This window comes from Pundamilia nyererei, unplaced genomic scaffold (assembly GCF_000239375.1).
Source record: "Pundamilia nyererei isolate P.nyererei 1_Seehausen unplaced genomic scaffold, PunNye1.0 scaffold00141, whole genome shotgun sequence".
Classification (NCBI taxonomy): domain Eukaryota; kingdom Metazoa; phylum Chordata; class Actinopteri; order Cichliformes; family Cichlidae; genus Pundamilia; species Pundamilia nyererei.
Window position 1 is genome coordinate 1,130,036 of NW_005187542.1, and position 25,472 is coordinate 1,155,507.

The window sequence follows — 25,472 nt, forward strand, 5'->3', positions numbered from 1 at the left end:
ATGGTGTATACATCATCATCTGGAACCTTTTTGCAGTGACTGTGCTCTGGCTTGATGGGACTATAGTTAAATTTACTAACAAAGACTTTATCAATTCCATACGTGAATTTGTGTAAGGCTTCTGCTGCTATTTTATTAGTATGCTAAAATTACCTCAATTTTATATATACATACATTCTCAAACAAAAAATCTAGATGTTTGACACTTTTAGCCCGAGTCTGGCCTTCATGCTCAGTTCAGCTAACAATCCCTTGGCTCTAGCTTTATACTAAATAGATGGAAATGGGAGTGGTAGCAATTTTGTCATCAAACTCTCTATAAAAGAGCAATCAAGAGTATTTCCCAAGGAACAAGTTTCCTTTAATGCGTCTCATTCCTTTGCTTGCATACATTCAGCTTCTCTGTATTTGGAGACTTGTAATTTCTACTGAAATAGGAACAATACAGATTTCAACAATCAGTGATGGTACATCAGTAAATGCAATGTTCATTGCACTTTAGTGGCGTGTTCGTTATTTCAGCTTTGTATACTGTATGAACCAAGAGCATTCTGGCATTGACCCTGCATTGTACGAGTTTCAGGTGGTTGTTGTATTTTCCAGCATTGACTTAGTCTGCCCTTGGTGATTTTACAACAGTGAAAGCAGTGGACACATTCTCACGATAATGAAACAAAACAATGTAGAAAACATTCTTTCGCATTAAAAAAACGAAACTGGAAACTGGAAAGGAAAATTCACAGAAGAATGTGGAGCAATTGTTAAGTGATACAGCGATTGTTAAATTCAAGACACTGGATTTATAGTAGTAGCAGCAGCACTAGCTACAGAAAACTTAACAGTACACTCAAGTGTGTCAGTAACAACAACCAATAGGAGAATCACAAGCGTTTTGCAGAGAGGCTGTTCTGTTTCCCACTCAAACTCTGGCAGTGTCTGCTGGACAGTTTGTTTTCGTATTCCCCATATATTGACATAACCACATTCCCATTCCATGCCTACATGGCACAGACTCCTCATGTTGGAACAATCAACACAAATGTGAATCTATATATCCCCTATATATATAAGCTTTAAACAAAGTTCCCTCATGTCTCTGATGCATTCTTTTTTTGTTGTTGTTCCTTTTTAAGAAGTCTATTTCTTTCTGTCTTTCAAGTCTTTTGCTTTATTTTCTCTTTCCCTATTTTCTTTTTCGTATTTGTCCTTATCTGACTTTGTCACACTGTTATATGATGGCGGGGAGGCTGTGGAGGGGGTCATGTCCATTTTCTCTGACGTGGAGTTCTCATTGAACTTGCTGATGACCATCACATCCTTGTCAGGGTCATGCATGCCCTCTTTCAACTGCTCCTTGTAGAGGGCTGAGGCCTTCTTCATGGCCAGGCGGATCATGTAGCGCCGGAAGGCTCTCTGGATGATTATAGCAGACATTTCCTCCTGTTTGCGGCGCAACGTGGTGGTGATGGGCTCGTAAGACACCTTAGAGGGGTTGGAGGCCATAAAGCGGTCCTCCATCTGTCCGCGCAACATGTCCATTTCACCGCCTTCACCCAAAACTCTTTTAGTGAAGGCAAACAGAATATCGAGGCAGTGGATGCGCTCACCACTCACCATGGGCAGGTCCATGGAGATGAGCTGAATCATATTAGGCTTGGGTATGCGTAGAGGTGGATCTAGAGCATCTGCAAAGTCAGAGAGTTTGCTGTACGCCACAAACTGCGTGGCATCAGGATCAAAGCGTTCCCACACTTCATAGAACATCTCAAAGTCATCCTCGCTCAGTGGCTCGGCACTCTCCTCAGTGGCCACGCTAAAGTTTTCCAGGATCACAGCAATGTACATGTTGACCACAATGAGAAAGCAGATGATGATGTAGCTGACAAAGAAGAAGATGCCTACTGATGGATTGCCACAATTGCCTTTGTAGGAGTTGCCTGGGTGCTCCAGCTGGCTCTCACAGTCAGGGTCCCTCTTGTTAAGTATGGGTGCCAGCAGGCCATCCCACCCAGCTGAGGTGGTAATCTGAAACAAACAGATCATACTGTTCCCAAAGGTCTCGAAATTGAACATGTCATCGATTCCTGCCTCCCGCTTGACATAAGCAAAGTTGGACATGCCAAAAATGGCATAGATAAACATAACAAGAAAGAGGAGGAGGCCAATGTTGAACAGGGCAGGGAGTGACATCATCAAGGCAAAGAGAAGCGTCCGGATGCCCTTGGCACCTTTGATAAGGCGGAGGATTCGGCCTATCCTGGCCAATCGTATCACTCGGAACAGTGTCGGGGACACAAAGTACTTCTCGATAACTTCAGATAAAAACATGCCTGCAAAGGAAAAAGAAGCCCCATTGGATTTTTTTGTGTTGATATACTTTTTATATTTTTTTAAACACCATCAAATGAAAAGAACTTTAGGACATCTCCTTACCTACAATCGAAAGGATCACCACCACAAAGTCAAAAATATTCCAGCCAATGGTGAAGTAATAGTGACGCAGTGAAATCATCTTGAGCACACACTCCCCAGTGAAGAGCACAATAAAGACCAGATTAATCCAGTACAGGATATGGTCCATCTCTTTCGTCTGGTCATCCGTCTCTACCATCATGGTCACCATGTTAAGGCAGATGAGGATCATGATCACGATGTCAAAGGCCTGCTTTGTGATGAAGTCAAAGACACAGCCTTGAAACGCATTCTGAAAAAAAAAGAGAGACAAGGAATGAAAACAAATGAGTCATTTCACTCTGCTTGGAGTTGATTAGAAAGACCTAGGAGTCCGAGTCTCACTGTTGGTCGAGGTATAGGTTTCTGCGGCTTCTTGGACCCCAGCTTCTTCATGGCGTTGTAGTATTTCTTCTGTTCTTCAGTCATGAAGATGTCCTGACCTCCCAAGTAAAGAGAGCAAAAACTTGGTTATAACCACATACTTTGAAAAAACAAAACAAAACAAAAACCCAAAATGAATCTGGTTTTAATTTTCAGATTTTTTAAAATCAGCATTCTAGTTGTTATTATTTTGGAAATTTAGCTCATTTGTGTTTTGTTTGATGATTATATTATATTTATATATTTCCTTGTTTATTGTTGCGATTCCATTTGCTGTTACATTTTGTACATCATTTTACTCTTTCCTAAAGGCTTTAAATTTCAGCCAAAAAATTACTACTACATGATTCCGAGAGGGAAAGATATAAATTTCCCTCTCGGAATCATACACACTATACACATCCCACTCTCATTGCTGCTCACTGATTGCATACATATCTCAGGGGGTGGCTGGTGTCAGCATGGAACAACCATCTGTGTGATGCTTTGGAGCCACTGTACCACACCAGCCGATAACATGTCTCAGTCAGTCAAATCAGACCGGCCATCATGCAGAAACTGTCAATGTAGACCCATCCCCTCCCCGTCCTCTCCATCATAAATCTCCCGGGTGTTGTCGATTCTACTTGTTAGTCTGCATGGCTCAATGGAGGGTACATTTCCACACTGCATGTGCTACAACACTGCTCGTGCATACAAAAGCAGCTTTAGATGACCATTATTTTGTAGCTCACTGCTTTCTTTAACACAGCCCTGGGTCTACCTTAGCTATATTTTCCCTGCTTTGTACCCAGGCTGCGTGTGCTCTCTGCACAGTGTGGCACAGGACTGCTTCCTACTGGTGTTCCAATTTCAAAAGAAGCGTCACTGTAATGCACTACCAAAGCTATTTGTGTCAACATTAATAAAAATAGGTGGCATTGTGGCTCAAGAGAGACACGCTCTTCTATTATATTTTATTCACGATTTTGTGTTTTCTAAGAAATATTACTGCAGGGATGTATAAGCGAGTTATCTAAGAAATCTCCATATCTGCCTTAATTGAAAATGTAGCCCATATAATTTGGTCCACAAATAAACCCCACATTAGCATTTATAACATTTACTCAACAAAAATGAGACACAGAACAAAGGTGGAAGCTTGCAGTTAACTCAACAACAACATATTTAACAAGTCTGAATTTCATTGCTGCTGTAACACGAGACATTTAATAAATCCAGAAACCAAATAAATAATCCATCATTTTATTTTTGCACAGCCACGTCTAGATGTATAATATCTAGACAACATAACACAGCTGTATGCATCTATCAAATTTGACAAATCTGCAAATACATCCCCATTTTTTACTTAAAAAAATGTTATCCACCTCTTAAAGTGATTTAAAAAGTGATTTCATACTAAACACATTTTTGGTGTTTTGAGCAAACTATAGTTTTACATTTACGCAAAGACAGAGGAGCTACATGTCCAAAATCTGCTTGTAATTAATAAACTGGAGAGGAAAACTAGAAGGAATTGTCTCTGGTGTGAAACAGTGTGACGATTTCACTGCAGATTGACAACACAAATTAGCTAGCTCACCGCAATTAGGAATCCTAAAAAGTCATTAGAATAAAAATGGTAACTCTCTTAAATTGAACTCTATAATGAGAATCCTTTGCTGTGTTAAGACCTAGCCAAAAAAATACAATAAATAAAGGTAATACTTTACAAATAATATAACTTAAAATGCCCAAACTGAAAGAAGCCTATAAAATATGTCGGTTTACATTAGCTGACAGAAACTATTAGTCAATATAACTTTTAAATGAAGATGTAACTTATCTTTTTCTTCTGCTGATTGAAGTTGTCGATAATGACACCAATGAAAAGGTTGAGTGTGAAGAAGGAGCCAAAGATGATGAAGATGACAAAGTAGAGGTACATGTACAAGTTTACTTCATATTTAGGCTGTTCTTCCAACTAGAAAAGTAAAAAAGAGCAAATTTAAAGTTATACCAGCTACCATAAAAATGTAATATACAAAGATATGATGAAAATATTAAAACATAGATTATATTAAAATATAAAAGCAAGGACTTTTCACTATGTGGAAGCAAACCTACAACTCTGTTAAACATCTACTTACATCCCGAGAGTCCACAGCTGCATACATGATGTCCATCCAACCCTTAAATGTTGCCTAAAAGCAGGTAACAGAAGAAACAGTATTTTAGCAGGAGATGGGCAGTTTCTCTATGAGAGCTAGACAAGACTGTAGAAGTCCTTAACCCATCGTCAGGACTTGTAGGTGCTCTTTTGAGCACTGCCAAAACCCTACAAAATGACCACAAAGCAACCTCCAGTAGAAAAAATCAAAAATAGACTTCATGAGGATGGCCTTAGGGTTCGGCATCTTCTAGTGGCCCCTGTGCTCACTCTGCTTGGTACCGGAGCTCAAGTGGCACCTAAGTGCAGTGGCAAAGATGAAAACCAGCACAAAGAGATTTTATAGTGATGCCACAGTAATTCTACTTTAGAAACATGAACATGTTTGCATGACAGCAAACAGCTTCTGCCTCTAAACAGTTTCAGCAGCCTGACTGCTTGTACATGTTGAAGTTTGCACACTTGTCCTTTTATGTAATAAAAGTAAAAGTAACGTTTATAACCATGCTGTAGACTGCGCCACTGTTTTCCTCTTCTGGCACACAGACTGAAATCAGCTGACTGTAGTGCAAGTGGAACTGATAAGTGGAATCGATAGGCAAGCAGACTAATAAGTCCAAGGAATGGAACTACAAGGTTAGCACAATTATTTTTCATTATACTCTCATAATGGCAATATAGGGCTACAGATTCTTCAGTCCTTCTCTCTTTATACATGGAAGGACCGGCTGTGTGCTTTCTTTGCTTTAGGATTTTGAACTGTGTGTGTAGGTCATCAAATTGAGACATGCCACCAAATACAAATGACCTAATCCAAAAATGACCATCAAACGTCAAAATGACCTTTTGACTAAGTGGTCCTGTCAAACCTCTCACCTAACCCCAAATGGTTCTGTGTTGAAGTGTGCTGGTCAGATGGTGGCTTTGTGTTTGAGTTTACATGTTTTTCTTTTCCTGCTTGTTTTTTTTCCCTCAATTTGACCAGAGTAAAATCTCCCAATCTATACGAATAAGTGGATATAGTTTACGGATGGATGGCGCCAACTGCAAGATTAAAGCTAAAGACAGACTCAAATCACAAAACAGAATTGTAGAAGTCAGACAGTTTCGGCATAAATGATTCCAAATACATATGTATACTTTGAGATTTCTGCTCTTTTCTTCTTAATGCCAATTGCAATCTAAACTCACCACTTGCAACAGAGCCAGATAGCCGGCTCCCACATTGTCAAAGTTGATTTTAACATTCTTCCAGCGGGCACTGTCATTCAAGCTCAGGCAGTCAGACTTGTTGTTGACGACTTCGCTAGGGAAGGGCTCATCCGTGGTGGCATTGACGCAGTAGTAGTACTTGCCCGCAAACAGGTTGACACCCATGATGCTGAAGATGAGCCAAAATATGAGGCAGACCAGCAGCACGTTCATGATGGAGGGGATGGCTCCCAGCAATGCATTCACCACAACCTAGGGATGTCGAAACACACAGTCTGACTCAGAACTCACCGTTTTCTCAAATCAAAGTCTGTGCTAAAGAAGGATAACTGGCCATTACAATTATCTTATCACTTAGCTGTCAGAAGCACATGTGGTCAACTGACTGGATTGAGCCAAAAAGTTTATGCTTTCAGAACAAATACCAAGACTGAATCAAAAGTTAACAGTGAAGCTGTGTTACTCAGAGCTGTGATTAATAAACAATATCTGCACACATAAAGCTCTTAACACCATACATATCTACTTAACAACATGACAGTTGGAAAGAAGAAGGTGGATAGGTGAAAAGGCTACCATTTGAAAGGTAAAAAAGCAAAACAGAAAAAAACCTTAGAGAGGCGGGATGAAGTCACAACATTTTGTTTGACTGTAAATGAAAAAAAGACACACAACAAAGAAAAAAATTACAGGTCAAAGGCACCACGCAAGCAATGCCAGAAAAACAATGCCTGAGAACAGCTATATACAGCAATCCATTAACACAATGTGAAGAAAGTCATGCAGAGAGAACAATTACAGTGTCCAACTGTAAGGAAATGATACATTTACAGAAGTTTTAAAAGCATGCAGTCTTACAGACAGGCCCCTTAAAAAGCTAAAACCTTCTTACAATATCTCTGTAAAAAGATTTATCAAGTAACATTAAAATATTGAAACACGAAAGTAAAAAAAATACGGGGGCATTTTCCCTTCAGCATATCTAAAAGCATATCTAACAAAAACACTGAGAATGTCTATACAGCTTCAGCGATACAGAGAACAAAAAGAATGTCATAAGAATTCACCTTTCTAAGGAAAATAAAGACGTAGGCTGAAAGTTCAAATGAGCATTTTTACATACCGTTTGCAAAATAAACCTATTTACGTTACATTGCCCAGAGTTAGATGATAGCAATGATATCGCTACCAAAAGTCTTTATAAGTCTTGGTCATACTGTTTTTCTTAATGGAGGATTATATGTGGAATGAAACTGGGTGCTCATTGACTAATGATCTGACAAGTCATTAATCAGTGAGCACATGCTCAGAACCTGGTGGCTATAGTTCAGGAGGTAGAGCTTCCTGTAAAAGGGAAGTTTTTCCATCCCACTGTCGCCAAAGTGCTTGCTCATAGGGGGTCATATGATTGTTGGGTTTTTGTCTGTATGCATTATTGTAAGGGTCTACCCGACAATATAATGCACCTTGAGGCAAGTGTTGCTGTGATTTAGCGCTGTATGAATAAATTAGAAGTGAAAATTGAATTGAATAGAACAGGTCATCTACTAATCAGAAAGTTGGTGGTTCGATCTCAGGTTGCTTTTTAAAATTTAGAGCAGGTCATCATCTTTGCATGACACAGCCAGCACTCAGGTTGCAGTTAGTTATTTATATATTTTTAGGTTCTCAGACAAATCAAGCCAGAATACACTAAATTTTCTTTAAAAAGTAGAGACTTCTTAGTCTTGTTAGTAGAAACAACACGAAGCAATCATAGAGGAAAGCTCAGCTTGGGGTCGTGACATACCCCTGTACTAAGTGATAGAAAGTTTGAAAGTAGCCAATCCAAGAGCATTATTCATCTCGGGCAGTCCAGTATTCCAGAATCGTAACATTTTACTGCCCGTAGCTCTCTCACATATTTCGGGCATATTTAGGGTTTAAACTATAAAAATAGGGATTTATATGCATGTCAGAAATGTGTGTTTTTAACAATTTGCAGGTGCTCAAGGCGTCGACTGTACTAACTAACAAGAGAGTGGTATTTTTTTCCCTTAACTATTGGTACATAAACAGATAAAAGTAAAACTGAATTCCATCATATTTTACAATTTAACTGAATATCTGAAACCTAGACATTTTGAAGCATATGGAAGATGTAATTGGTTGGTGTGAGGATTGATCTTAATTCTTTTTTTTTCAACTTGCCCACAAACAGTATTCCTGCTGTTCTTACCCTCATGCCCTCAAACCGAGACAAGGCCCTCAGGGGCCGTAGAGCTCGCAGTGTCCTCAGAGATTTGATGGCACTAAGCTCAGAGTAGCCCAGAGCATTTGCTACCAGGCTGACCAAGGACACCTGAGAGGAGATAATATCAGATAAGCAGGGTGAAGGGTGAAAAATGAAAGGATTTCACTTGCTCTGTGCTATAATGAGTGTTAGAAAAACAACTTCAAGTAAAGAAATGACAGAACAATAAGTTAACTACAATTATGTCAGCATGGCTGTTATTAAAGTTAATTTTCTTTCTTGTCAAATGTTTAATGAGCTGGCTTATGTTATCACAAAGAATGGAGGGAAGAAGATTCAGCTGACTTTGCTAACTTAAGTCTTGGTGTGGGCCATGGTAGCGGTCTGTTCCAGTTACCAGTCCATATGCTGTTAAGGTGCTTTCTGGTTCTATCGTCTCATTGTACACCAGATTGGAGGCTTAATTTTAATAAGAGCGAACACTGAATATACTTACGTCTACAATTAAGAAGTCCAGCCAGCACCAGGCATTGGTGAAGTACTTGACAAAGCCATATGCCACCCACTTTAACAGCATTTCAAGGATGAAGATGTAAGTGAACACTTTGTCTGCGTACTCTAGCACGGTTTTGATGGTCCGCCGCTGCTCGATGTAAATGTCCTCAAAAGCCTGTGCAGCATGGAATATTTTATAGAAACTTTAGATAGAAATAGTGAAGTGTGAAATAAGGGATTCATCAAAGATCTATTCAGAATGTTAACAGGTACAGTAACTGCTTAGAGAACTGAAGCTGTCCTAAATGTGGTGCTTTCAGACTGTGAAATAAAAACAGAAAGTATATAAAAGCAAGCCAAACGAGTGCAGTGAAGAACAAACTCTGTTCATAAGACAGACCCCAGCAGTGTTTATCAAGATGTCTAACACCCACTCACCAGTGCTCCACTGCTCAGCAGAATCATGAATATGATGAAGGATTCAAACCAGTTATGCTCTACTATGATAAAGCAGGTTTTCCTGAGTGTCCACCAGCTCTTAAACTTGTCTCCCTCCTCACTGATCTGGCAGCACTGGAACCTGCGCACACAGCCTGCAGGCACAGAGAAAACAGAATGAGAAATGAAACCCAGGTATCAAAACTCCATGGTGAATCAACACATAAACACGGCCCCACTGGATGACATATTGCGGGACTGCTTTCTGTTATCCAGATAAGTTATATGAATACGAACTGCATGCCTTAATACGGTAAAGGTTGTTGCTAACATTTTAGCCAACAAAATCCCAGAATAAACTGATTTTTCACTGCTGTTACAATAATTGAGCCTTTTGTTGTTATTTCACATAACACTGCTTCTGTCCTGTTCATGACTTCTTGAAGTTTCATTGTGATCAGGGTCGACCCTCCCCCCACACACTGTTTTTATTGAAGAATTTTCATATTCTGTGATTGACTGCAATAAGTTGTGGTGACCAAATGGTTGCCCAGGGGTTGAGGGTGTTGTATTCTGTTGTATTTGTATTGTGTTGCATTTCTGGGTGCTACTTTGATTGCAAAGCTGTTGCTCAGATTAGCTGGTGAGAGGCAACCAGTTTCCAAACATTTAGGTCTGACTCGGACCGACTGGATTCACTTTCACACAGATTGGAGTCAGTTTGTGCCAATAAGTCCATATTATTGGCACAGTAAGTCGTTGGAGTAGTCCATCCAACTCAAATAGTTGTCAACTGGTTGTACAGTCGTAGCCAAAAGTTTTGAGAATGACACAAATATTGGAAATTGGAAAAGTTGCTGTTTAAGTTTGTATAATAGCAATTTGCATATACTCCAGAATGTTATGAAGAGTGATCAGATGAATTGCATAGTCCTTCTTTGCCATGAAATTTAACTTAATCCCAAAAAAAACCTTTCCACTGCATTTCATTGCTGTCATTAAAGGACCTGCTGTGATCATTTCAGTAATCGTCTTGTTAACTCAGGTGAGAATGTTGATGAGCACAAGGCTGGAGATCATTATGCCAGGCTGATTGGGTTAGAATGGCAGACTTGACATGTTAAAAGGAGGGTGATGCTTGAAATCATTGTTCTTCCATTGTTAACCATGGTGACCTGCAAAGAAACACGTGCAGCCATCATTGCGTTGCATAAAAACGGCTTCACAGGCAAGGATATTGTGGCTACTAAGATTGCACCTAAATCAACAATTTATAGGATCATCGAGAACTTCAGGGAAAGAGGTTCAATTCTTGTTAAGAAGGCTTCAGCGCATCCAAGAAAGTCCAGCAAGCGCCAGGATCATCTCCTAAAGAGGATTCAGCTGCAGGATCGGAGTGCCACCAGTGCAGAGCTTGCTCAGGAATGGCAGCAGGCAGGTGTGAGTGCATCTGCACACACAGTGAGGCGAAGACTGTTGGAAGATGGCCTGGTGTCAAGAAGGGCAGCAAAGAAGCCACTTCTCTCCAAAAAAAATATCAGGGAGAGATTGATCTTATGCAGAAAGTATGGTGAATGGACTGCTGAGGACTGGGGCAAAGTCATATTCTCAGATGAAGCCTCTCTCCGATTGTTTGGGGCATCTGGAAAAAGGCTTGTCCGGAGAAGAAAGGGTGAGTGCTACCATCAGTCTTGTGTCATGCCAACAGTAAAGCATCCTGAGACCATTCATGTGTGGGGTTGCTTCTCATCCAAGGGAGTGGGCTCACTCACAATTATGCCCAAAAACACAGCCATAAATAAAGAATGGTACCAAAACACCCTCCAACAGCAACTTCTTCCAACAATGCAACAACAGTTTGGTGAAGAACAATGCATTTTCCAGCACGATGGAGCACCGTACCATAAGGCAAAAGTGATAACTAAGTGGCTCGGGGAACAAAACGTTGAAATTTTGGGTCCATGGCCTGGAAACTCCCCAGATCTTAATCCCATTGAGAACTTGTGGTCAATTCTCAAGAAGCGGGTGGACAAACAAAAACCCACTAATTCTGACAAACTCCAAGAAGTGATTATGAAAGAATGGGTTGCTATCAGTCAGGATTTGGCCCAGAAGTTGATTGAGAGCATGCCCAGTCGAATTGCAGAGGTCCTGAAAAAGAAGGGCCAACACTGCAAGTACTGACTCTTTGCATTTGTCATGTAATTGTCGATAAAAGACTTTGAAACGTATGAAGTTCTTGTAATTATATTTCAGTACATCACAGAAACAACTGAGACAAAGATCTAAAAGCAGTTTAGCAGCAAACTTTGTGAAAACTAATATTTGTGTCATTCTCAAAAAGCAAGGTTGCACTTATGTCACCTCACAGTTTAACAGCAATCGCTATCCTGTAGCAACTACATCACTATTTGTAGAGGAATTTTGGGAAATCTATTTCAGACCTATGATGTTCTGGCTCGATTCTGAATGTAAGTAGTGAATGGGAATTTATATGTATGCAGATGGCAACAGCGAACTTAGAAGATGCTGTTTAGTAGTTGGGACCAAAGAAGAGCTTTGATGTAATCCCTTTTTGATCCAACTGAATGTGTTAACAAAATTACCCACAAGAAATCAGTCAGCTTTTTTTTGTTTGAGGGGTTTTATTTTGTAAATAACCTTAAAGTGACTGAAATAAATATCCAAACATCCAGAAATGTCCTAATGTCATTAATTATTGATTTCAATCATTTTTTTACGCAAAAACTGATAAACCAACCAAGCTTACTGCTCTAAATCTGTGACCATGCTTCACTGCAAACTATTAAAGTGGAGTGATTAAAATCAAAGTCAAATGTTAAGCATGCCTGTTTAGCTTACAACCTGAGTAGGCAACCAGATGCCACAAGGCTGAATGCAGTGGCCCAGGGTTGGTTCTGACCCAAGGCCCTTTGCTGTACATCTTCTCCCACACACTCTCACACTCTCTGCTTTCCTGTCTCTCTTCTATGCTATCTTATGAAAATGCAAAAGCTTAAAAAAATTGAAAAACAAAATCAAAGGAGTCCACAAAACTTTCAGGCAGCATACAGAATTCAGTTCAGTTTATTTTTTTTCACCAACATTTCATAAAATCTTTCCATGCAGTTGTTTGAAAATCCACTGAAAGTTAAAATATGATTGCTCACTGAAAGGGTCTTAATGTTCTATTTGACATATTAGTAACATAGAATAGCGTTAAAATATGTTGTTCTTTGTTGTTAATTCATTCGGGGTCTTATGCTTTCATCTGCTGCTATGATTTACGCACACTCATAATGCAAGTCATAATATATTGCTTACATCTGTTATATGCATATTCACGATTGTACTGGAGGTGGCTCCAGTAGTGGTTTACACACCTAACAAGCAAAATATCTCTGCCTCGATCCCAGGAGGAGACACAAATCCCCTCAGGAAGGCCACGCGACATATCTCCCAAATCTCCCAAATTAAATAGTCAGAGCTACCCGCTGTAGTGACCCCTTTATGAACAGCAGAGCTGCTGAAAGTAGCTTTAATGGTACTAAAGGTATGTCAGATAAAATGTCAGGTTACATTACAAAACAACAGAACCCCACAGACCACATTTTTATCTGTTCCGCTGAGCATTTGAATTCACTGTCACTCAGTTGTTAGTCAGACAGACCTGTGCTAAGCACAAGCAGTTAATGCGATTTACTCCAAGTCTTGAAATGTGCTCTGGAAGTGTTTTGTCTCCCCATCTTCCTCGCTCTGGTCCACCTTCCCACTTTCCATCATCATCCCTGCCTATCACCCTTGCATCCCACTTACCCTCTGTAAAGCAGGCTTCTGGGTCCAGTGACTCCTCAGGTTCCAGCTCCACTGAATCAACCCCATCTCCAGGGGGGCGGATATCGACTGTGCTCCCCTCCGATGAGCTCAGTGGCTGGGGCTCTACGTCGAGCTTCTGCATGGATGAGGAAGGACACGAGAGGACAAAGTCACACTACAATGCATCACACTGAAGTCCCTTGGTTATAGGAGCCAACCTTCTGAGCTGGTTATCATTGTGATTCTCCAGTCACACGTACCCCAGTGCCACGATTGAATACCATAGTGTGAGGACTAGGCACTGTAATAGCTCACAGAGTTGGGCTCTTTAAAGTCATTGTATCATCATCATCACATGCAGCATCGATCAAATGTACCTACAGGCTTAGGAATTAGATTTATCTGATGGCTCAAATCAGATTACGTGGCATGGGGAAGTTGGCGTTATGGAAATGCACTGTGGGTACGTTTGATGTGACCTCAGTTCGAGGAATAGTTCATGCAGTATTCCAGTGCATTATCAATCCAAGCCTGAAATAGTACCAAGCAGAACGTGTGCTCCAGTGTTTTCATGTCCACTGAAACTGACTGAAAATCAATTTGTTAAAGATATTTATCCCATTTCTTTTCTAAAAATTATGATCTGAAATTCTTTTCCCACCCTCAATCCTAAAATCCACCCTCAGAACTGCCGCTGAAAATTTTCCTCAGTGACATGAAAACACCATTTATTTCCATTCCTTGAAAGCAGTGTACAAGCTCCTTCTGTTTGTGTTGAAGTAGACGGAGAACCACATTAGCTTACCAGCAAAAACCAGTACTGTGCACTGTTTATAAGACAGCATGTGGTCTGGCAGGTATTTTTTGGGTTCCCATTTGTAAAACATCCGGAATTAGCATCCACACATACCCAGAAACATCCAGGACTAAGATTTGTGTCCTCCACCTCAACCTTCTCTCTGCCCTCCTTACCGTGAATTATGCACACTGCTAACGCTTTTCTAAAACCCTCACATGCAGTGATGTCCATTACAAAATCATCTGCATATAGTGAGACTTTTTGGGTGACGCAAGGCTTCCTGTCTGTTTTCTTTGGGCAGAGATGGTGTTGTTTCCTCATGTCGGTCTGACAGTGCAGCAGCCCTGATTGCCGTGGGACCCAGCTAATACGGCATGGGAATGATGGAAGCATGCTGCTTGCAAGTGTTTTCTGGAAGGGTGGTTTCCTCCCGCTCTATTTCTCACCTTTAATAAGAAACCCATGTTACCTCTTCTGGATGTCAACTACATACAAGGCTTTTAGTCTTAACCTAACATATTTTTATCGGGATAATAACTGGTAGACTTAATTATCAGGTGATGAAATATTTGCAGTGTAACAAAAGTCGATAACACAGGGGCAGAAGCGCCAACAACAGAGGTGGCTTCTTAAGCATGTATATATAAAGCATTTGCCCTCATTTACATAACTCTGATTCAGTATAACCAGCCATGTGTTACCTGTTTTACCACCCTGCAAAAGTCATCATTTACACATCAGCATTTCTTTATTTTCTTCTCGGAAAGAATTCTGTTAAGAATCTTTCATCATTCCACTATTACTCAAGTAAGACAAAAAACAGGTTTTTCATGTATGTATGCATGGGCTATGAACCAGACAAATGAATTTTGTCCAGCTAAAGCAAAATTCATTTCCCCATTCCATCTTTTTCCCCCTTACTCCTCTTCATTCTCCTCTTCCTCTCTTCCTTCATTCTCAAGCTCGGAGTGTTTGATGCCAATCAAGTCCCAAAACCAAGTCAAAAACCAAGCAATGAAATCAAAAGCAAACGTCATGTTAGATGAGTTTATCTATCAATGGAAAAAGAGGTGGTGTTGCTCATTCTTAATGGTTTGGAACTGCAATACAGCCTGATGCTCAGAGATAAATTATGAAAGGGGCGGGTGGGGTAGGGGGGGTTACAGAAGGACTCAGAGGTTACAGCAGTGAGTGCCCTGCTGTTTGGGAAAGGGAGGGGATAAAGCAAAGAAGGAGGGGTAGGGTGGGGTAGGGGAACGGAGGGCAGACCAGGCAAAGAACAAAAATGGGCAATCCATTGAAGGTATGACAAAAAAGTAAGTGTGTTGTTTGTCTGTAAATGGCATAGGCAGTCCTCATGGTTAGTGCTATGGTACAATAAAGAGGTCTTACAATTCTCCTCTCACTGAAAACCTTGAGAGCGCCTGTGACACCGCTGCAATAACAAACGGGGGGTTAAACAAAGTAAGTCATACACACCAAAAGCTAACATACAACCTCAAATCTGTTTTCACTGGTCAGCCCACAACACACAACAAGGGGACCACTTATCCTCAGAGAATATGACTTTAGCTGTCCCCAAATACACATTTCCTAACAGCAATGCAAAAACAGTGGGTTGACACATCTCACACAACGCATACACAATAAGAACATCCACCAACCCCTCACCGGTGTAGCTCCTAATGTTTAAATTGATGTTTGCTATAATTTGAGTTTATGACATTAAATATTATGACAACACAGCATCGTTTGCTGCATGAATATAATGGCTCACCAACTACTCGATACAGGGTTTAAAGATCACCATTGCCTGATTCATATATGGATGATGAGGTGCCGTCGACATAATATAGTGGACATAGACGTAAATAGTCTTCTGGGTTGTTTTGAATCACAGATAATTGGCATCACACCCACAGTAACAGGTTGACATCACCGGGGAGCACAGTCTCAGTGCTCTGTCAGCCTGGCAAGGCTCAAGAGCAAATGTAGCTGCTGCTCTACTAGAATAGGCAATGAATTAGAAAAGAAAAACATGTCTTAAGGGTGAGGTAACTTGTTTTGTTTAAACATTTTATTAATGTCCGGACGCAAGCTGATAGAGCAACATCTCTACATTTCTAATAATACGGCTGCTTCATTAAGTCTTTCTCCACACAGGCACACATGTCCCCTAAAGAAAACAAGATATTAAGAAAGTCTACATGAAATATTACAGAGACACATAGCCTTATGTATATGGTCAACATTAAACTGTTTCATTGGTCAAAATGCAAATTTGAGTCATTATTTGTAACGTTGTATCTTATTCTACTGCCAAGAGCTGCAGGTCTGACTAAAATCTCGAGCAGATTTCATCAGCAACACGGCATGATGCATGTACAAATGAGTCAGCAGGTGTGATATTTTAAAACTGCTTGACTGTCTCTGGAAAATTTCTCAAAAGGCAATCTCTTGACTTATTCATATAGTGATTGACTTCTATTGGGTGTTAAGTTTACACATAAAGGAGCTAATCAAATACAAAAGCTGTGTCATTCAAGAGATTTCTGTTAATCTGACATACTGCAGTCACTTCATTTTTCATCTTACCTCTTTGCTGCCCTCCACGTCAGATGAGTCGCTACTGAAATCTTCTGTGTTTAGGTTCTCAAAGTCTGACTCGCCCACAGCAATAGGCACCGTGACTGTCAGGCTGGGGTTATGAATAAATGACATGTAGTCACAGTCCTCAACTGGGTATTTTCCCGTACTGTCCCGTCCTACACTGACCCCAACCACCAGCCCTCCTGGTCGTCCGTTGCCCTCCCTCATGTACACCCCACTGGGGTCTTTGGTGATTTCCACTGTTGTGTGATTGGAAATGCAGTTGCCCTTGCCATTGCTGTGTAGTTCATCCAGGGGTTTGCTTTCCTCAGCAAGACCAGAGCCCTTTCCGCCCCTGCCAAAGCACAAGCTCTGGAGGAACTGCCGCACTGCGTTTTTGACAAATGCGATGCCCCGCTGGATCCTGCCCACAGCAATTTGCAGGTTGTTCATCTCGCTGTCCTCATCGGTTGCCGCCAGGTTGTCGGCACTGAATGAACTCAGTAGGAGAGCCAGGAAGAGATTTAGAACCTAGGAAAGAGTCATGGGAGGAAAACATAAAAACTCTATTTTATACAGATTTAACTCTTTGCCCTATGAAGTCGACATTTGATAAAAACTCTACAGCTACGTACACCCCGGAAATGATTTGCAGCAACCTGGCGACTAGATACCATAGAAAGCGAATGATGTTTAGAGATAAACTTCCTAAAAAGAAACTTGCTCAAGTTACAAGCGAGCACCTGAAGCAAAGACCAATTAGAGTGAAGAATACAGCTAACTGATATATGACCTGGTAGTAAATATGTTAGCTCACCTACGCAACTGGAGCATAGAATGTCCACAAGCAACCAGTTTCATTAGATTCAACAACATGTGCCACAAGCAGATCGCTTCCAGTGTGTACGTAGCTTAATGGCTGTCCAAAGGTGAAAAACTTAAAAGAAAATATTGAGCCCATACCACCAGGTTTCCAATCACCATGACCATCATGAAGACGATAAGACACATAGTCTGTCCTGCCACCTCCATGCAGTCCCACATGGTCTCAATCCACTCTCCGCACAGCACCCGGAACACGATAAGGAAGGAGTGGAAGAAATCGTGCATGTGCCAGCGGGGCAACATGCAGTCCTCTGAAATCTTACACACGCACTCCTTGTAGTTTTTGCCAAACATCTGCATGCCCACCACAGCGAAGATGAACACGATGATGGCCAGCACCAGAGTCAAATTTCCCAGAGCACCCACAGAGTTACCGATGATCTTGATGAGCATGTTCAAAGTGGGCCAAGACTTGGCTAGTTTGAAGACTCTCAGCTGTTTGAGGAAAAGAAATTATATATAAAATATTTCAGATTTTAATCTTATCAGTTACTGACACATGTTTTATTTATAGACCACCAACAGGCCTAGTTTCTTAGTCCAAAAAAGAAAGTCACGTGTTTAAATGTGTGTGTCTTCTGATGGCCACCAGGGGTTGACTACTCTGAAAGTCAGATTGTATAGAAGTGAATACCAGCAGCCCATTGACTCTTGTATGAATGGGTGAATGTGGCAAGTTGTGTAAAGTGCTTTGAGTGCTCAGGTAGAGTAGAAAAGCACTATATAAGAACCAGTCCATTTACCACTACCATCTACTTTTCACGTGATTCATTGTACACATTTTCCTGATTGAGTTTAGTCACACAGCCCTAAAGACCGATCATTGATCATCTGGCAACCACCGGTCACAAGAGAAATGTATTCCCTGACCAGTCACAAATGTTTACGCAGGAGCGTGCTAGAAGTCTCTCTGAAACTGGTTGCTAGAGCCACATTAATGCAGGTCAGTGACTGGTCAGCGACCCCTGATTACCCCCTAGGTAAAAATATGTATTCTGTGAATGGCTGTCAAGTAGTTTCTACAGGCTGCTGGCAGTTGCTAGCGTGACACTGGTCAAAAGTGGTATTGGTTATTGCACTATAGAAAATGCCAATCTCTATGCAACTTTTGCAAACTACCCATCAAGCAATAGTGATACTGTGAGAAGTGGGACGCCAACCTGAAGTTGAGCACATTTGCCTTCAAAGAAAAAGTTGTATCTCTTGAAATGTGTTGGTAGCAATGGTAAGGACCAACTGTTCTCCACTTCCAGATTGCACGATGGTACTTACAGTTTCACTACAGCTCGGAGAATAAAATGACATGTATTTTTATTTTATTTTAAGACAGTGTCTTGAGCAACCACAGCAATCTGCTCGCAGCCAAAGCATTCACAAGAAGGTTTGGCTTCTTGTGAGCAACACCCTATTTGCAGCAGATTTCACCTGGTGACAGCCAGCAATGACTTGCCAACTGGCTAGGAATGCACATTTGTAGTGATCGTGGGTTATGAGAAGTCACCAACCAGTATCTTAGCCTGTGTGTCTGAGGCCTTGAGACATGCAGTGCCCTCAGTTTCTCAGAGAGATCCACTGCTTTCTTAGTGAAAATCCTCAGCTCAATATGAAGTCTGCAAACCAATGGGTGGCCATGTCCATGTTTCATATGCAATCCTCATTTTGAGTGAGACAAGTTGTTTTTGTGCTTCTAATTACTTCTTGTCTTTTGCCACATATTACATGAACAGATCTGTTTTTCCAATAACTTTAATAATCTACTGAAACTACAATCCAAAAACAAGCATGTTAGGCTAAGTGGTCATTTGAAATTTCAGTGGGAATTTGTGAGGCAGACATAGCACTTAAAGTGCATTAAATTAAGTGATGTGTTAATGTGTGAATGTGATTTGTAATGTAAACCACTGAGTGGTCAGTCAAGTCCATTACCTACTTGTTGTCTCTCTTTACAACTAGCAAAAGTCAAAAAGCTAATCGGATGAAACAGGGAGATCTCACTTTACACCAAAGACAAAAGTAACTTTCAGTGATGCCTTTCATGTGCTGTTATTACATCATTCCCTCATTATTAAAGAGAATTTTTTGAAACATCTTGGTGTTATTGGAGACTGAGGCGTTCTGAACCCAGCGTATCTGTGAGTGATCTTACCAATCTGAAGGACCTGAGTACAGACAGCCCTTCAACGTTAGCCAAGCCAAGCTCCATCAGGCTGAGGCTAACAATAATGCCATCAAAGATGTTCCAGCCCTCCTGGAAGTAATAGTAGGGATCCAGAGCGATAATCTTAAAGCACATCTCTGCTGTGAAGATGCCTGTAAACACCTAACAATGGGGAATAAAAGCAGTTTTAAATCAATCTGGATTATAAAAGATGACTCACAATGACAATGGTTCTGGTTTTGTCAAGTTTAAGTGAAACACAATGAATACTTGCCAAGTTTCCCACAGAAAGGACATTATCAAATTCTTCTGTCATGGGGTAATGCTCCATGGCCATGAAAAGGGTGTTGAGGACTATGCAAATTGTGATTGCTAGATCCACAAATGGATCCATGACCACCATGCTGACAATCTCTTTGATTTTCAGCCACGCAGGACAACAATCCCAGATCAGGCCGGTGTTGGCAAATCTATACCAGCAAGGAGGGCATTTTTGTCTCGACTCTTCAAGTTCTGGAGTACAATAAAAACATCTTCATGAGTTTTAATGGGTTCAGAATGCAGTTTGTTTTATTTCTCTGGATTTACAAATGTGTATGGCCTGACCTTCCATAGTGTTGGTGAGGATACTGGCCACACTCATGGCTCTCTGTCGGCCACCTGGTTCATTTAAATAATCCATAGATGGCTGGTGAAAACCCGACCGCCGTTTCTTAAGCTCAGTATCTGTAGTTGTCCCCTATAAAAAACATACAAGAAAAAGAAACACACACTGTGAGGCTGTCTTTTTAGTATCGCTGCAATACACGGTGTCATTTAATGCACCAGAACTGTTTTGCTAAACAATTTTTCTTTTTTTGAACTTATTACAACTTAGATTTCTACTTTGTAGCTTAATAGCACAAAATTTGTATAATCAAAATATTTAAAGAATATTGATTAAGTGTCATAATCATACACAGCACTATATACGTATTATTGATCACAACTATCTGCTGATGTACATCTTCCTCTTTAAAGTTTCAGTTGTTGAAGATTTTAATTACTTATTACTTAAATTTCTTATGTTAATAATAAAGCAAATTATCTGCAAACTAGTAAGTATCTTTAGCTAAATAAAGTATAAAATAAGCATTGAAAAAGCAGAAAGCAGCAGAACATAGAAATTCTTACACTACAAGTAAAAGTATTTTAAATCTCCACTCCAGTGAAGTACTCAAGCAAATGTACCCAGTTACCTTCCTTCTGGTTCTATCTGATCTCTCATGCAGTAGTGTTGGGTTTTGTAAGATTAAAAGTACTGTTGTACAATCCTGCATCATTTACAGCTACAGACCTTGTCAAGAAATGTGTACCAATGTAATGAGAATTTAATATGACAATATGATATCTCATATCTATTTTTCAACAACAGAATAATGAGGAAATCAAATAAAGGGAAAGGTATGAATATGAACTGGAGGAAGTCAATGGGAAAATAAACCATGAAACCGTTAAGTCACCTCAGGCAGCAGGAGACCTACAGGAGAGGTTGTTACAGAAGTTCCACCGACCAGTGACACCACACCGTTGCAGTCTACTGCACAGTGCATCTTGCCATTGGCGGGCAGCATTATCCGAGGTGCTCCGAGGCTGGTCTGGCTAACGGCACTGCACCGGCGCTCGAGGCGGCGCGGCAAGAACAAGGAGCCCCGGCGACTGTCGCTCTCCTCAAAGGTGCTGTGCTCGTCATCCGCAAAGTCGTTCTCGGAGCCCATGTCTCGCGCCCGGCCACGGAAGCTGAAAAGACTTGCACGGCTGTTCCTCCGAGGTGAGAAGATTGAGCCACGGATACTGAGAAGAGACTGGGGGGGCGGAGATGGGGTTAGATAAGTAAGGAAAGTAATTATAGAGGACATGAAGGAGAATGCAGCATCTAACTGAACCTGACTGAAGCGTATGCATTTTCTACCCGTGTACTTCTGGAAAATGGTAACCTCCAGAGCTACAGCCAACATGAGTTTACACTAATGAGGTTAGCTTAACTTAACTTAGCGTAAAGATGAAATAGTTAGTCTGTCTCAATATATTCTCTCTACTGGCATCTCTAGGCCTCAATAATAAACAAGTAATGTTTAGTTTTTTTACCCCATTAGAGATGGATCTGTTCACAGTCTGCAGCTCATTTAGTTGCTGGTATGGTTAGTCATACAATTCTACATAATTTCATTAAAAATCTTACCCAGTGTGGGGTTTGGCCAAGCTTACAAGAGATGACCTTTGAAAGCTGATACAGATCTGTATCTATTTCAGGAATTTTTCAAGGATTCTTTGACATTGCAAAGAAAAAGCAAGATTGTTCATTTTACATCACTTCTTCACAAATGCATACTGATTTGAATAAATATTAGACAACACTGTCTTGATTTTATTGAACTCTTTTTATTTACCTGGTTGGGTGAAGAGCATCTCTTCTCATAAGAAAGCCTGTTGGCATCAATAGAGAAACGGAAGCTGGACCTCTTGATGCTGTCCTCAGACTCAGATTTGTGGAACTTGTCACGGCACCCCCTCTCCTCCTCTTCCTCCCTCTGCTTCCTCTTCTTCCGCCTGTTGCGTCGCTCTTTGGCGCTTTTCGAGCTGAGCTTAGATGTCCCTGAGGAGGACTCGGAGGTAGGGCGTCCTCTCCCGCTGTATTCGCCACTCTCTGTGGCTGCTGCCGCGGCAACCTGCCAGCCAATCCGAACACAAACACAGTTGTCATAGCAACCCAGCGACTGTCTCAGAGGCTCTGGCAGACTGAAGCGGAGGAGAGTAGCCTGGCAGCTGAGCGCAGCAGCAAAAACAGTAACAGCCAAACACGTCTGATACCTTCTAAAAATTGACTTTTGTTTATTTCCAGTCAAACCATTCTTGCATTTATAACATTTTTCAAGAAAAACAACAAACTGTGTGGATGCTTAGATACTTAGTTTACAGTCTTTTTGAAATTAAACACATTGTCTGTTTCATTGGATATACCGTTATTGGGATAGGAATGTCTTGGAAATGTGTATGTGCTACACTTCAGTGTAAAACATATAATTATATTTTAGCATAAGAATTTAACAGTCTCTCATGGCAACCCCTCAACCTCCTAGTAGATTTATCTTTGGTATCAAGTCCCTTTGAAAGCTCTTGAGTTTGGGTGTCTGTGTTGCCCTCCTGCCCGTCCGACAGGGATACAGAAATACCCCATCAGCCTTTTACTGCTGAGGGGTAATAAAAACATCTGAATGCTTGAGCAGAACCACTGAAGGAGCGCTGAAAACGCAGCTATGAAATGACTCATGTACATTAATATAATAAGGAAGCAAGAAACAAGCACATTAGAATGTTAAACAAATACTTTTTAAAAATGAAAATTAATGTATTGGTCAATGTTTGATGGTAGAGTCATACTATGAAAAAATGACAGTGCCATTATAGAGTGTAGTTTGCAAACTAATCAGCAACATCCTGTGAAGATACCACTCAACTCAGTACCACTGGCTGCTTAGCTATGATGCATCTGCTGCAGACAGTGCTGAGACCAATCAACGCAATAGAAATGAAGCCATTTGACCCGTTTTATTTCAAGTGTGTTCATTTATAAGTCGAACAACTACATTATTTAATTTGGCATCTAATATTTTCCAGTCAACCACAACAGCAAATCTCCAGAGTTGCCTGGGCCTCATTAACAAAAAGGCAAATAAAAACAAAGCTCCCAAACTTCTCTTTCCTCAGCAGTTTGAAACAACATTAATTAATATGGACAGTTATTTAACAATAAATGCCCACATGAAAAAAATGTCAAATAAAATGTCTCAGATAATCATTATAATTAAATAGCTAAAGAGAGGAGGTTACTTATACAAGCAACCTCTTCTCTTTAGCTTTAAAGTATCAGTTCTAAAGAAAAAAGATGAATGTCCTGCCTGTGCCTCCTCCTGCTGTCTCTTCAGCTGCTCCAGCATAGCCTGGAACTCCTCCTCTTTCTGCTGGGCCTCCTCGATGGTGGCCTGGTTTTGCTCGTCATAAGCCATGGCCACCACAGCCAAGATCAGGTTGACCAGGTAAAAAGACCCCAGAAAGATCACCAGCACGAAGAAGATCATGTAGGGCTTCCCTGCTGCACGCAAAGTCTGCAAAATCCAAAACAGCTGGATTATTTTTAAGACAAGAAAACAAGAAACGGGCACAATATGCATCCTTTAGTCCTCAGAAATAAGGCACAGTGATGCTGTAGAACAGGGGACCCCAATACCAGTCCGCGAGGGCCGGTGTCCCTGCAGGTTTTAGATCTCACCCTGGGTCAACACACCTGAATCACATGATTAGTTCATTACCAGGCCTCTGGAGAACTTCAAGACATGTTGAGAAGGTAATTTATCCATTTAAATCAGCTGTGATGGATCAAGGACACATCTAAAACCTGCAGGGACACCAGCCCTCGTGGACTGGGATTGGGGACCCCTGCTGTAGAGGCCTACCCACCTGCTGGTAGAGGTTTTCCCAGTAGTCTTGGGTCATGAGGCGGAACAAGGACAGGAAGGCCCAGCTGAAGGTGTCAAAGCTGGTGTAGCCGTAGTCTGGATTGCGACCTGCTTTCAAACATGAAAAGCCCTCTGGGCAGACCCTTTGAGAAAACAACACTTTGGATTAGATGTACCTTTTATATTATTTTAAAAGAGAAGTAATAAGAGTAAGTTTGAGGGATCAGAACCCTGAAATTTAGTTATTATTGTCACAATGCATACTGTCAATGCAAAGTATAGTAGAACAAAACCTCTGTCCATACCTCTGTCCATTCACATTTCCATTCTGACAGATAGAGACAATTTACTTTAATGACACTGCTGCATATTACAGAGTATCACTGTCCATTCAACCCCCCCCCCCCCCCCCCCGATGCTACGCTATACACGAGCCTTTACCATCATAAAAACAACTTCAATAGTCAATTACAAAGTACAAAACTACCTGCTCAATCTGACTTGAGACCTGGAACACAGTGTGAGACAGACATTGAAAATAACTAAGGAATTTTCCAAAAACAAATATAAACATTTGCCTTTAAACCCCTGAGATACTGCAGTAGTTAACATGATATGAGAGATAGCATTCAAAGGACTTTAATAGGGAGTCTGGCCTTACTTAGAGCTACTTAGAGTTACTCAGCAGATCACAAAGAAGAAGAAGAAAAAAAAGGATAAGTAATCTACTAACACAAGTACAGCACATTGACACGCATGATATAACCTTAGATTTTACACGTTTACCCGAGGATAGAGCAGCAGTTTAGATTCCTGGAATGCTTCTGCACAGTGGCGAGTGTCAAAACTGATTGTGTACGTATACTGAGCTTTGTGGTGTAGTCTAATTGGCCATATAAATAAAACATTTTGAGTCTTACCCAGCACCACTGCCATTTCCACAGAGCAGAGCATCCCTACGGCCAGGGAGGTAATAGTAATTTCCTAGAGGGTAGAGGAGATAGAGGGCTGGTCAGTCACAACAACATCAAAGCGCCACGAGCGTCATGGATATGAGTAATGGTGGCAAAAGAAGGCCAATATGCACCCTGTTGGTTTTTCTTCAGTTTTAGCATATGGCTTACACTACTCATCTGTTTGGTGGTTTTTCATGATGTAAGCACATATCATCATTTAACTGTGTAATAAGTATATCAGTTATCTTCAGTGTTGGGTAAGTTACTTTAAAATAGTAACTTAGTTACATTACTAGTTACTTCTCTCAAAAGTAACTCAGTTACTTCAAGTTACTCGTTACCTTCAAAGTAACTAGTTACTAGGGAAAGTAACTTTGGTTTTACTCAGAATTCTCTTGTTAATGTGTT

At 40.8% G+C, this 25,472-nt stretch overlaps 1 protein-coding gene across 3 annotated transcripts in view; it reads right to left on the reverse strand.

Moving 5' to 3' along the window:
* Positions 1-6: 6 nt before the first annotated feature.
* LOC102201361 (sodium channel protein type 2 subunit alpha-like) overlaps positions 7-25,472 on the reverse strand; it is a 40,412-nt gene continuing 14,946 nt past the window's right edge. For 2 of the 3 annotated variants that reach the window (XM_005744250.1, XM_005744251.1), the window contains exons 8-27: positions 25,029-25,092; positions 24,110-24,251; positions 23,551-23,757; positions 22,042-22,320; positions 21,115-21,456; positions 20,219-20,351; positions 19,887-20,125; positions 19,601-19,774; positions 17,533-17,889; positions 16,576-17,100; positions 13,182-13,317; positions 9,366-9,520; positions 8,929-9,102; positions 8,418-8,540; positions 6,179-6,451; positions 4,968-5,021; positions 4,664-4,801; positions 2,797-2,901; positions 2,434-2,704; positions 7-2,330 (exon numbers count right to left, since the gene is read on the reverse strand). In XM_005744250.1, coding sequence (XP_005744307.1) covers positions 1,138-2,330; positions 2,434-2,704; positions 2,797-2,901; positions 4,664-4,801; positions 4,968-5,021; positions 6,179-6,451; positions 8,418-8,540; positions 8,929-9,102; positions 9,366-9,520; positions 13,182-13,317; positions 16,576-17,100; positions 17,533-17,889; positions 19,601-19,774; positions 19,887-20,125; positions 20,219-20,351; positions 21,115-21,456; positions 22,042-22,320; positions 23,551-23,757; positions 24,110-24,251; positions 25,029-25,092 — 5,084 coding nt within the window. In that variant the 3' untranslated portion in view covers positions 7-1,137. The remainder of the gene's footprint in view (positions 2,331-2,433; positions 2,705-2,796; positions 2,902-4,663; positions 4,802-4,967; positions 5,022-6,178; positions 6,452-8,417; positions 8,541-8,928; positions 9,103-9,365; positions 9,521-13,181; positions 13,318-16,575; positions 17,101-17,532; positions 17,890-19,600; positions 19,775-19,886; positions 20,126-20,218; positions 20,352-21,114; positions 21,457-22,041; positions 22,321-23,550; positions 23,758-24,109; positions 24,252-25,028; positions 25,093-25,472) is intronic. The other variant, XM_005744252.1, reaches the window with a different exon arrangement.